Raw genomic sequence first — 13,718 nt, 5'->3', positions numbered from 1 at the left:
AAACGCAAGTGTATGATGTTCGCCCATGTTTTCGCCAAAACAACATCGCCTTAATATCTACTCGGCCCCCGGCCACAATTAAGTAAATCACATTCGACCTCATTCGAATTAACTCACATTCAACCTCGTTCGAATTAACTCACATTCAACCTCACTCGAATTAACTCACATTCAACCTCACTCGAATTAACTCACCTTCGACCTCGCTCGAATTAACTCACATTCGACCTCGCTTGAATTAACTCACATTCGACCTCGCTCGAATTAACTCACATTCGACCTCGCTCGAATTAACTCACATTCGACCTCGCTCGAACTAACTCACATTCGACCTCGCTCGAACTAACTCACATTCGACCTCGCTCTAACTAACTCACATTCGACCTCGCTCGAATTAACTCACATTCGACCTCGCCCGAATTAACTCACATTCGACCTCGTTCGAATCAACTCACATTCGACCTCGCTCGAACCAAATCAATACAGGTTACATTCGACCTCGTTCGAATTAACACCTACTGATCCCTGGCCATGACCAAAACCAAATTTTTATGATTAAAACGACAAAACAAAAGAAAGAAGCATGCAAGCCCGAACATAAATAAAAGAATTAGATACGAAACATCAAAAACGACATTTCTTACTTCAAATATATCCCTTACAAAGGCTAACGCAGATGCCAGCAAAAGTATGTACAAGAATTACAAGCAAAAGAAAGAAAAAGCAACTACGCGCTACCTAACTCAACAGCACCCTCTCCACCATCGCCGTCGGTGCCGGGATACTCATCCTCGTACCAGGCATCCTGCTTAATCCCTTCCATATCTTCCTCAGCATCACCAGCTTGTGGTGTAACAAGGTCATAGCCGCAAGCAAACCGAGCTTCACGTGCCTTAGCATAGGCATTCTCTAAGTCGGCTTCTGAAACAGCCCCCGTCCTCATCAGATCCCTGAATATATCCAGTTAGGCCTCGGCGTGAATCCATTCCTCGTACAGATCCCGAGGAACATCAGGAAAAGCAGTACTGGATGAGGACGGCTGCGTCAATAACTGTGCCTTCTCGGCCTCAAGGGCAACAACTCGATCATTAAGGCCCGCAACCTCTTTTTCTAACTCGCCAATCCGCTCATTAAGCCGCTCCTCTCTGAGCCAAGCCGTCTCCATGGCGCAATACTATTCATAACGGATAACACAGATCATATCTTTTAAAGTTGCCGCTATATGCGCAGCTAATAATTGGGCCGACTCTGCCTTCTCCAAATCCGCTACCTTCTCAGTGACCTCGCCACTCAAAACGGCCGCTCGAAGTTGACACTCCTCCAGCTCGGCACGCAGCGAGACCACTTGGGTCTGAAGGTCGGTGCATTGGGCCTCAACCCCCCTACTCACCTCGAGTTGCTCCTCTTTGTCCTTCAACGTCCCCTCGAGCTCACTACATTTTTTGATGACCTTCACCAATTCGCCATCCTTCTCCTTTAGCTCGTTTCGAAGGGCCCGTAAGTTGCTACTACCACGAAGTCGCCGACAAAGCTCACGGTGCTTATCACAATATTCACGATATTTTCGCCTCCATCTTTTGGAAGATAGCCTTACGCCTCTCCTCTCGGCGGGAACTTTCAATCTCCAAGATCACAGTCTGAAAAGAAAGCTAGAGCAGGTAAGAACAAAGTGAGAATCAACATAAAAACGAATATGGAAACGGAATAACAAACATACCCTAAGAGCAAGGCCGGTTATGCTCTTCGACAAAGTGGAATCCTTCAGCTTCTCGAGGGTCTTACCCTCCACATCGGAACAGAGTGGACCAAGAGAAGGGATCACGTCCTCCGTGTCAACTAATAGATCCCGGTCCAGAGGGATCGCAATAGTCCGCGTGCTCCCTTCCAACCTCACCTCAAGACGGGTGAGTCCTTCCTTCATCATCCTAACCTCATTGGCTTCCATATCAGAGCCCGTCTCATAATCCTCTTCGGCAACACTTTTGCCCTTGGTATCGATCCGAGAGGACGGTCGGTAACTAGGTCGATGCCTCACCCCCTTGTAAGGCATCATGGGCTCGCGTCCCCGACCCTTCAATACCCATTCCGGCCTCAATGAGCAACATACATTCCTCGGCCTCTGACGGCGGCGGGATCGTGGATAGCAGTTCGGTACCAACTCCGAGATCTATGGTCTCCGTTTCTCTGATGACAAAGTCATCCATCACCGAACTTCCCACGCAGACACTTCCCTCACCGATACCGACGGATCGCCTCTTGCGGGGAAGCAGATTATCATCAGTCGGCGACGATCCTTCTTCACCGTCCTCGTCAACTAGACGCAGAGGGGAAGTGGAAACACCCGCTGCAGTAGTCGCCGACCGAGCAGGTCTCACCACAGCAGTAGGAACAGAAATGGCCTTCCTCTTACGGAATGCCGGAGCAGGAGATTTTTGCCTCTTCGAATACCCTCGGCCTGCAAAAGTGATTAGAACGATGACTCCCAAAGTTATGACGAACACACGACCACAAGGTCAGGACGACATACGTAAAAAGTCACTATATGGACGGACAAACTCACTAGTCGCTAAAAGCTTGGGCCCGAACTTCTGAAAAAAGGCTGGCCACCAACGAATCCCCACTATGTAGGGGAAGATCTGGCTAACCCATTCGTGAATATCCGCGCCCAAAGGAGGGGCCTCGGTCTCAGCTGGAGAAAAAGACAGAACGGTTAGACTACGACCAGAACGAGCAAAATGAGTACTTAATGAAAATACTTACGGGCGTAATTCCACGCCTCAGGAAATTCATTCAATATTAGGTGAATCATTCTCCTTATTTACTTTAATATCATTTATCGATTATTTTTTGCTTGATATCCCACATCATTAATGATCTATGTACATTGAATGTACATCACATTTAATCTTCTCTCAACACTGTTCTTGTGCTATTTATGTTAATCGATTATAGATATGAAGTTATTATTATTAATTAGGTTTAGGCTTTCGTCATACTAAACTAATTAATTTAATCAAAAGTCTACATTTTTTTGTCAAACAATTGTAACATTTCAATTATCGCAATGCAACAGATACTATGAATTTAGAGTTGGAAGTGCGAAAGGTACAAATTTGTTCATGTTCTTTTTGATATTATAAATCTAGCACAATATAGGGATAAGGTTTGCGCACACACTATTCCTTTTAAATCCTAATATGTAGAGTATATTGTTGTTGTTGCTTTTTAATATTATTCAACTAAGTATTCGTTCTTTGTTAGTAAATTGTTTCATATTTATTCTTTTAACAAATTTCAGAGTATAATGGATAGATTCACGTGTCTAAATTTTTCTAGAAAGCTCTAATTTTTTTCTTCAATTTTTGATTATTATTTCAAATTAAATTGTCTAATGGAAGAATAAAGTAGCTCCATTTTAGATAGTACAGAAGAGTTTACAGAACTTGGATTAGCTTTACCTTTCAAAGAAATCATACTTGGTGTACATAGATCGGGTTGATTCGAATTTTTTAATTATTAAATCAAATTAATTGTATCGGGTTATTAAATTTAAATATCAAATTAAATTATAGTCGTTTTTTTATCGGTTTGACTCGGATTATCGAGTTGGTTCGATTTGTCGGTTTCATTTCTACACTCCTACTCATATTTACCAAAGCAGCTCCTTATAATTATTTCCTCCTCCGGATCAAACATGCTCCTTGCTATAGGAAGATGAACTGGGCCTGGTTGTTAAAAATTGGTAGGGAGAGGTCGTATTCAGAAATTGTCGCTACTCTTGCATGTGTGCCACGACGCCACATACTATGCTAGCTAAAGAGGACGATTGCTAATAATTCAAGGGAAATGTCCAACTTTATTAATCGGTCAGTTGCAGAGAAATATTCATTTGGGTAAAATGGTGGCCCCCTACTGCTCATGTCCTCAACACATAGGAATTATTCAGCGTGAGACCACATATTCCGTAACTGACCCATCACTGATCTTCCCATTCTTGGTATATTTTTCTTAAAATTGACACTTGTTACATTACAATATCAAAAAAAAAAACAAAAAAACATAGAATTCAAATTCTATAACTCCTATATTTTCTTTTAGTAATTTAACCCATTGGTGACAGAAATTCTTTTTCTTATTTGAAACGGTTAAATATATGTCTACTATCCCCCTTTTTTTCCCCACATAGTTGAGAAACGTTGAAGTATTTAATGGTCATGGAACTATCTGTATTCGAATTCGTGTACTAAAGTTCAAATTGTGACATATTGAGCACTAACGCTTTCCGTTGGGAACATGTCTACCAGTGGAGGGAAATCTAATATTTAAGATTTAGAGTTTAATCGTTAAAGTTCTTAAGATTTAATTCATTATATATTTAAAGTTATGAGCAATGCATATTTATTGCTTGTTGTAATTTTTATAAATTTTTATACATAAATTTATGTTTCGTTAAAAGTTGAATTCATAACGTAAAGTTGCATCCGCCGCTCATCTCTTCCTACTAAAGAATTCTTGACTCAATAAACGCATTCTCACCTCCAAAACCAGAGAAAAGATAAAATAAAAAGAAAAGAAGTGATATGCATCATATTTTTTATTGACCAGAAGAATGCGACAGTGATATTTTAAGAAAAATAGTGCAAGGATTTTGTCAAGACAAGAAGTAAACACATACCAAAAATTATTGTATTTATGTTGTGTGATTTTCCGGCATATTGAGTTTCCCGTCAACCTAAGCAACAACACAAAAAATATACCATTCTTTAAGTAGGTACTTGTCATGCGCTTCTCTTTAAAATACAATACAATAATAGCAAGTTAATTTTTTTATTTTTTATTTGGTTTCTTATCTAAAGATTATTTAAATAATTTGACTAAGTATAATAGTAGCTGTACAATTTGATGTTGACAGCCATGATTTTGACCTATAATTTCTTGTATTAACTTGACGTTTGGTCTTCTAGGAGATAAATATGATCAATGCCAATCAACTTTAATTTGGTGGGGGTCGAAGACTTGCTGCAAAAGCATTCACTTGAAAGGATAACTATGATGGTTTGTTGATTTTTTCTCTCCACTTCTTGTAAATTTTCTATTATTTGATCTTATGTAATCTTAGCATTAAGCTCTGTGTCTTTTAGTCTACAAAAGTGAATAATCCATGTTTGTTATGCTATGAAGTTAAAGCTAGTATGATTATTCCGAAAATTTTGTTTTAATAAAGAAGAATTAACCCAAATAGCAGCCAACTCAATCACTTAAATTAAAAATAGATGGTGAAGGTATAATATACGCATAATTTATGTATTATATATGCATAATTATGTATAATCAAGGTATGCTAGAAAAAGCAAACAATGAATATGACCAGCAACCCATTTGTTCCTTTAATGGGCGGAGGATTTGCATCTATGCCCACTTTTTGGGTCACATTTTAACCTATACCCGCTTTGCAAAAAAAATTGCAAGCGTACACACTTTTCGGATAACTTTAGGCATACGGGCCTGAAGTAGCAAAAATTTATGTCTGAAATTTGAACTTCAGATTTTTTTGCATGAAGTGTAGCCTTATCAAAGCAAAACTTCAGATATTTTTGCCTGAAGTTTGGCCTGACTTGCAAAGGCAATCACGCAAATTTCAGTTCATAATGCAAGGGAAAACTTCAGTTTCCTCTCACTTCATAGTGCAAATTTCAAACAAATTAGTCTGATCTTCTTCAATTTGTAGTGCAAACTTCAGGAACTTTAGTTCATATTGCAAGGGGCAAACTTCAGTTTTCCCTCACTTCATAGTGCAAACTTAAGACAAATTAGTCTGAAGTTCTTCAATTTGTAGTGCAAACTTCAGGACAAATTAACTTTTCAGTGTAACTAAGAGCTGGTTTGGCATCATATTCATGTTCTTCATACTGGATTTGGAACTTCTGTATATTCAGTATGAGATAAACACATAACAAGATAAACTAGAGAGTATCTGTTGCGCTCTCGATGCATTTGGATTTGTATCTCGAGCTTGCAAAATAAAGGATTGTAAAATTTGCAGAAGCCCACGTTTTACCTTCCGTTGACAGGGTTTCTGAATTCAAATAGAACAATAACAATACTCTGTTTTGTTATTTTATGACAATATTTGATCAAATGTAAGTTAAGTTGTTAATTTGACGTCACATTTTATTAGTGAATATATTAAAGTAGTGGTTGAAAAGTTAATTTGATAGACAAGAAGAGAAGGGAGAAAGGAGCGCATAGGTCAGGAGGAAGAAGAGGAGGCGTCTGAACTTGTTAAAATTAGGGTATAGATTAAATAATTTTAAAAGTATAGGTATAGGTTAAATGGGGGCGACCAAATAGGGCGTCCCGTGCAATTTTTACTTAATGGGCCGGTCCTTTTCCGAGCCAGTTCATAAGAAGTCAGGTCCACTTTGAATTGGTCTAAAGTCAGGCCCATAAATAGGATTATTTGGTTCCAGCGTTTGAATTTTGACCCCGATAAAAAAAAAAAAATTGGAAAAACAGTTTCGGATCAGATTTTTAAAGCACACTGGTCCAAAATTCTCGGGCAAATCTTATGATATTTCGTCAAAATTTTAACGATTGCGATAATTTTGGTGATCATCAAGATTTTTGGTGCTTTAAATTTCTGACCAGTATATTTTAAAATTTTGACTAACGCACTTTAAAATTTTAATTCGAGGCTATTTTCTCAATAATTTTCTTAACCGAATCAAACATAAATAGTGTTTTTTTTAAATTTAAAAAAGCAGGATCGTGGCCGGGCCGAATTTGGTCCACCCGACCCAGTTGGCAAATTTAGCAACACACTACTCCATTCGCGGAACGACACCGTTGCGGGAAGCAGAGAAGCTTTGCTCAAAGTCACAAAAGTCGAAGACATTGACGAGGAGGATGATATAGATGGTGATGCAGAAGCTAACGAGAAAATGGAGAAATTCTCGACGAGAATCTCAGTACGACGAGGACGATAAATTCTCTTTACCTACTCGCGACGATGGTCGTCCCATTGATACCCAAGGTCATCATCCATGGCTTCTTTCTAATCGTTGTTCGTAAAACTCCTCAATACTACTAATACTTAGGGTTTTTAATTTGTTTAATTTTGAATTTGCAGAACAAGAGGAGTTAGTTCGATCTCTCGAGAAAGTTGAAACTCAGCAATCTCTTCTCTGGAGGGTACGTGTATTACCTTATAAATTTCACACTAACTTTTTCTATATTTGGTACCATTTTACTACTTGTGTTATTAACGTGTGTTCGTGTCATGCAGGGTGTGTTCTCGGGGCTACTTTTATGTTATGCGGCTTTTCTCATATATTCAATCTATCAACAGGCCTACTATCCCTGGGAATTGGTATGCCTCTGCTCCTTCTCCAAATGTATTTTGACTTTGTATCTTGTTAATGGTATGCATTATGCAAGAAGAAGTAAACAAAAACCAAGAGTTGCCAGGGCTGGTTTTAAGGTAGCAAGTACCTCGTGGAATAGTCAATATGCCCACAAACTGGGGCAAACTAGTGGCAGAGCCAAACATTTTAGTAAGGGGATTCGAAAAGTGCTAACTTGCACAGTAAGTAAAGGGGATTCCACAATTCATGAATATACAAAAAGTTTGTTTTACCCAATTTACACTGTTATTTTCAGATGAAGCGGATTCAATTGAACCGCCTTTAACACATTTAGCTCCAAAGCTGGCGTAAACGCTACCATTATTAAAGAGAGAAAAAAAGAGAAGCAAACTAAATTATTTATTATGCCCAGGACAACCATTACAAAGAAAAAATATAATTTGTTTTAATCATGTAGCTTCTTACAATAACTTTCAGGCCACCAAAGTTAATTTCCTTACCTTCATCATCTATCTCATGCACATCCATGCGGTTGTTCCAGGCCTCTTTTTAAGGCAGGTTTTTGAAAGTGAAATTAGGGAAGGTGGACAAGCTTGTCATCATCTTTAGGATGCAGTTAGTATGTAGGAAACTGTTTTTATACAAAATGTTTTATTTTTTTGTTGAAAATGATTTAGTTTTTTACATTGCAAACTCAATTTTTTTAATTTAGATTGCGAAATCATTTTCTGGATTCGTTTCCGGTGTTTGGTTGGGTATAAAGTATTCTGACATTTGATAATTATATATAGTGGATTCTAGGGTATGAGAATAGTGTTTTGGTGATATTTCAACAGTAGAGATTGAAAAAAAAAGTATAAATGTTGGTTGAAGCAAGTGATATGTCGTAACCAAATGTTAGAAAATGCTTTTAGTATGGATAATATACTCACTGGTAAAGTTTTCCATCATACCAAACAAGGAGCACTCCTTGGTGGCAATTTAGATGATTTGAATAGATAGAGTTCTCATGAGTGCCAAATGACAGAGGCATGTATTAGAACAGTTCCTCGGTCTTTATCAATCATTTTTATGACCCATCCATTTAGCTGGGGCCCTGAGATCAAGCTAGCGGAGCATAGATTCATGCGAGAAACTAAATCAAGCATAGAGAACTGGAACTTTTTGATCTCCGAGGGAAAGTGAGGCTTCATTAGATATTCTTTTTGATCAAGAGGCTTCACCATAACTTATATCCAGTTTAGCTTAGAGGAAATACCATTTTACACAGAATAAATGTCTATGTAGTTTTTGTTTTGACAGAGTTTTTGGTTTAACACGGTTTTTCCATGATTCGACTCATAAGATTGATATGACGCCTCGTTTACTAATGAGTAATGCCATTCATGTTTATGAATATGTCAAGAAGTTTCATGTTTCTACCAAGAAATATAAGTATTCACCCTTAGATGCCACTTTTTAATCCTTTTTCTTTTTTTTCTTTTGCCTGTGATGGGCTTTCGAGAAGGAAGAATTTTCTTTTTGAGACTCCTCCCCTGAAATGAATTTTTAAGATAGTTGAACGGCAGCGGTTGAAGAGCTTTGAGCTCATTTAAGTTCTCCGAATAGTATTTGCTAGCACAGAATTCCTGAGAAAAGGTTTTGGTGTTATATTCCTTTCAATCTTGTATGACACAAAGTTGAGTTCAGAATGATGAGAGGAGAAATAGTATTTCTTTGAAGTTTGAACTTCTGTACAACTTAACTATTTTATTTTTCTTTGTTTTTTCGATAAGGTTCTGCAGCTTCACTGTATGCAATTACTAGACTTTTCATATTGAATCATTCATTCTGGTCATCGGACTAAAGTAACAAGTCTTGTTTTGACTTTTCAATTCTCCATAGAAGCTCTGTTAGCTTACTCAGTTCCCTCCATTTTCACCTCTCCTACTACCCCAGAAGAAAAGGTAAGGGAGGACCCCAGGACTGGAAACAGAGGACTGAAACTACAAACCTGGTGTTATAATAAAGTAGGAATCCTTCATGTTGTAGTAGTTTAGGAGTCTGAATGCATCCATCCAAGCAAGAGTACAATCAGTAGAAACTTAAAAAGAATCTTAAAACCTAAGATGGAAATCTCTGCCAACTCAATACAAAAAGGGATCATCTTTAGGACAAGAGCTGTTGGTAAATAAATTTTATCTGTATGGCAAATTTTGACTGATGAATAAGAACATGTGCAACGAGAAAGAAGAGTATCATCTGAAAGAAAAAATGGTGAGAGAAGCTTTGTAAAGTGCACCATTTGATGGACTTACTGTTCTCCATCTCATCTATTTCATGAAAAGAGAGCAGTAAAAACTACAATTTTGGTGTTCCATATTGTTAACATTAATTTACATTAGAATTATTGCTCAATGGCAAGGTTTAATTGTTAAATATTCATGGAAATTTGAGGATGTCATCTAATAATCGAGGATGTCTTAAATCAAAGAAGCTGAAACATGGATTCTATATATTAAACTCACAATTTCCGTTGATATGATTCTTTCTCTTATTTCTTTTTTATTGGAATTTCTTGTTTGATATGATTCTTTCTCTTATTTCGTTTATATTGGAATTTCTTGGAGTACCCTGCAGGAGAGTTATCTGAATATTGGTCATACTAGCACTGAACAAACTTTTAGGAAGAGAAGTGGATGTTAGATAGTTGGATTAGCTTACAGGAAAGTTTAGAGATGTATATGCTCTATAAGCATCAAAGATATGTTGATGCTTATGCTTCTTTGTTAAAGCTACTGCAAAATACGTAAAAGACATTCGCTTTTTACTTTAAAGACAAGGCTAATGTGACAGCAGTATTTACTTTCCACTGAAGAGGTGATCGTAAATTCTAAACAGAGTACAAATTATGTGAAATATCTACTATACTATCTTCCTCCTTAATGCCTGCTACTGATTTCAGTATTTTAATATGGTTAACAGCGATATCATGCTTATTTCATGTATGAAGTTGACTCATGGGCCATCATTGTTGCAGGTTTGTCCCTTTTACTTCTTAACTGTTTTCTTTGGCATTGCAGCTTATTTAGTGCTTAAAAAAGCTCTCTTAACACAGCACCTTTCTGGTCATGGCCTACCACTTCCAATTTCCTGCAGTTTGATTCCTTTCTTTCTAGGAAGACAAGTCTTATGATGCATTGGGCTTTATTATGTCAGTGGTAAATTTTTGAGGATTGTTGATGGATACAACATGATGTGGCCCATAGTAAAGGTTGGCTACAATGGACACATAGAAACCCTTTGTGTTATTTTCATCTCATAGTGTATTTGCCTACAAACTTCCAGGTTCAGTTAAATCACTTGAATAATTTTTGGGAAGATGATACTCCCTCCTTTCCAGTTTATGACTCTCTTTATATTTTGGGACTTCCCAAAATGATTGACATCGTTTCATTTTTATAGAACAATCACAACTTTCAAGAATTCAAACATTAAATTACTCAACTTTTAGACTTTGATATGATGTTTCCTCTATCAAACTGACTTTTCAACCATTAGTTTAATATTTTTATTGTACCATCACAAATGTGATATGTAAGTCAAACAAAATCTTAAAATTTGTGATTAGTCAAATACTGTCATATAAAATGAAACGGAGGGAGTAAGTATTCAGTCACTATATTGGTTACGATAATTCTTTGGTATAAGGTGGAGAATAAATGCAAATGAGCGTTGTTATAAGCTTGCTCAACAAGTAATGTATCTCTTACACGGTTATAAATCCTTCCATCCTTTGGAGGGGCTCACAAGCATTGAAGAATTTCCGGGACTGCTGGAAACTTCTATTGAGCATCTTTTACCATCTGAAAGTAGATAAAGGAGAAAAAAAGATAATCAATGAAGGAGGGGATTGACTTATTTTGTACCACAAATAAGTTACTGGTAAATGTTAGTATTACTTCTTGGTTTGGGTCAAAAAGCATTTAAGCATGCTAGCATTTGGTAATTTTCTACAATTGAAAGTCGGTTGTTCCGAGTTCATAGAGAGCATGACTAAATGTCTTCTCTGATGATTATATTTGTAATGATCTTTATGGAATTATTAATTTCAGTCTTGAATTTGCTGGAAATCATGCGCTATCATTAATCAGATGAGAAACAGTTGTTTTATACTTTATGTCCTAATTGTTGTCATTCGCTTGAAAAATTCTCAGATTGGGCAGCTATTTTGACGTGCTTAATGACCATAAAGGGCTTACTGCATGAATCGAAATATCATAGGAGGTGGCTATGGTCTTCGTGCTGCATTGGCATGATTGTAGCAGTGTTTTGGTTGCATCACATGCTAAGGTGAGCTTCTTAGCACAGTAAGGTTTTATTTTACTTCTAACTATACTCAACAGCCACTTTTGGGATTTTAAACTACCTAAACAACTGAAACTGAAGGAGTAACCGAGTAGAGCCTTTAATTTTGCCTGTTGGTTTCCTACGAATGAGCTCAGAATATTGTGGATAGTCCCTTGCCACTGCATTTTAACAGTTCCAGTTTCTTTTTCTACTAATGATCTTTTCCTTTTATTGACAATGAATCCTATACATCTGATAGAAACTGCCATCATATTTTCTGTAGTCGTGATAGGCCATATATACTACGGAAAAAGGTCAAAAATATCGCTTTGCCGTTGAATATTGTTTAAAATTACCCTCCGTTATACTATTGGTTCAGAATAACCCCTACCGTGCTAATATTGATCAAAAATACCCTCCAGTTAACGGAGGTGCTGGCAGACATTTAAGCATTTGGCCCATCTGAATTTATTTTTTACACCGACCCGACCCAATACCCGACCCAAAAAATTAAACCCTAAGAATATTTTTTCTTCATGAAATTTCAGTTCATTTTGGCAGCTTCTTCCCTTTTCCCTTCAACTCCTTACCCCATTTATATATGGCAACTTGCAGAAGCAGATGAAAATGGAGAGAGATATCTCCGCAAAAGAAATGAACGTTGCTTTGTTCTTGAGTTCCATGACTGTTTCTCACTGTAATAGTCCTACATTTCTTGAAGAAACTATAAACAAATGGAATATATAAAAGAGTCTTTCAGACATTGAATCAGAGAATATACCAGTAAGATATGTGTGTACAAGCCAGAGGTTATCATAACGGAGGGTAATTTTAAATAATATTCGATGGTAAAGGGGTATTTTTGAGCCTTTTCCTTATATACTATCACCTTTGGCACATTCATGTACTAAAGTGATCAACGCCTTTATTCAGCTGCCCTCTCTCCTTTCTCATACATGTATAAACCTATGTGCATACTCGTGTCTTTGCTTGCATTCATCACTTTGGACCCTTAGGCCCTATAAAGCTGTTGGTTTGACATACGTTTTGCATGTCTTTTGCAGGTTGGCCAAATTTAGATGGGATATTTTGTGGCTACCAGTAGGGCCCCTTAGGTAAGCCTGTTTTTGACTGTTTCCACATTCTTAATTATGCCTTCTGCTGAAAAACTATCATCGAACTTTGAAATTGCAGTGGAGCTGGAATCTGCATTTACGTAGACCATTTACTAAATGTGTCATCTGAAGAAGTACGGAAACTTAGAAGATATATGTATGCATATAAAGCCATGTAAGAGTTTAGAGGATGTATTTATGGGCCCTTAAAGCCAGTTCGCCCTAATCGATTTATAGCACTCAACTAGTTCCATTATAGATTTTCCCTCTTTTTTTGTCTGGTGTACGATGACTATGAGATGTACTGTAAAGTTCCGGAGAGTTTGTCTGATAGGAAGGGGCTGAAATTAATGGCGGAAGCTCTTTTATTCCATCATTCCCATTTCCCTCAATGGGAATTCTCTGTTTTGATATATATATATGGCACTGTAAATACTTTGTTCCTGGTACTAATATACTTTCGTTCTGGTGGAAATTTTTGTTCCCCTGCGAATTCTGGCTGTTTGAATATGCTTATGAATTCGTGTAAATGTTTGATTTGATTACGCACGTTATTATGCTTGGCTTTTTACTGTTAATTGTCTGTGATTCAGATTAAAGCAACAAAAGCGAATATATTTCCCAAGTTTCACACGCTTACCTTTGTGTACAAATTGTTGACGCAACAAGAGATCAAAGAGGATTGTCCAGCAGTTAGTTTGTACTTTATACACCAAGCGTTCATTTGGTTGATGATATAGGAATAATGAATCCAACACCAATAAACTCAGTGTAATCTCACAAACGGGGTCTAAGGAGGGTAGTGTATGCGCAGACTTTACCCCTACCTTGTGAATACAGAGAGGTTGGGGAGGGTACTGTATATACAAATTTTACCCCTACCCCATAAAGATAGAGAAAATGTTTCTGA

General features: G+C 37.3%; 1 protein-coding gene across 1 annotated transcript; it reads left to right on the top strand.

The window, feature by feature from the left end:
• Window positions 1-6,800: 6,800 nt before the first annotated feature.
• Window positions 6,801-13,283, top strand: LOC107771098 (uncharacterized). Its single transcript, XM_075248686.1, has 7 exons — window positions 6,801-7,033; window positions 7,130-7,191; window positions 7,286-7,369; window positions 10,329-10,383; window positions 11,561-11,696; window positions 12,758-12,808; window positions 12,888-13,283. Exons 1-7 carry the CDS (start codon window positions 6,916-6,918, stop codon window positions 12,985-12,987), a joined length of 606 nt encoding a protein of 201 aa, XP_075104787.1. The 5' UTR covers window positions 6,801-6,915; the 3' UTR covers window positions 12,988-13,283.
• Window positions 13,284-13,718: the final 435 nt, after the last annotated feature.

This window comes from Nicotiana tabacum, unplaced genomic scaffold (assembly GCF_000715075.1).
Source record: "Nicotiana tabacum cultivar K326 unplaced genomic scaffold, ASM71507v2 Un00022, whole genome shotgun sequence".
Classification (NCBI taxonomy): domain Eukaryota; kingdom Viridiplantae; phylum Streptophyta; class Magnoliopsida; order Solanales; family Solanaceae; genus Nicotiana; species Nicotiana tabacum.
The sequence above is the reverse complement of the archived record's forward strand: the minus strand, read 5'-3'. Positions and strand labels throughout refer to the sequence as shown.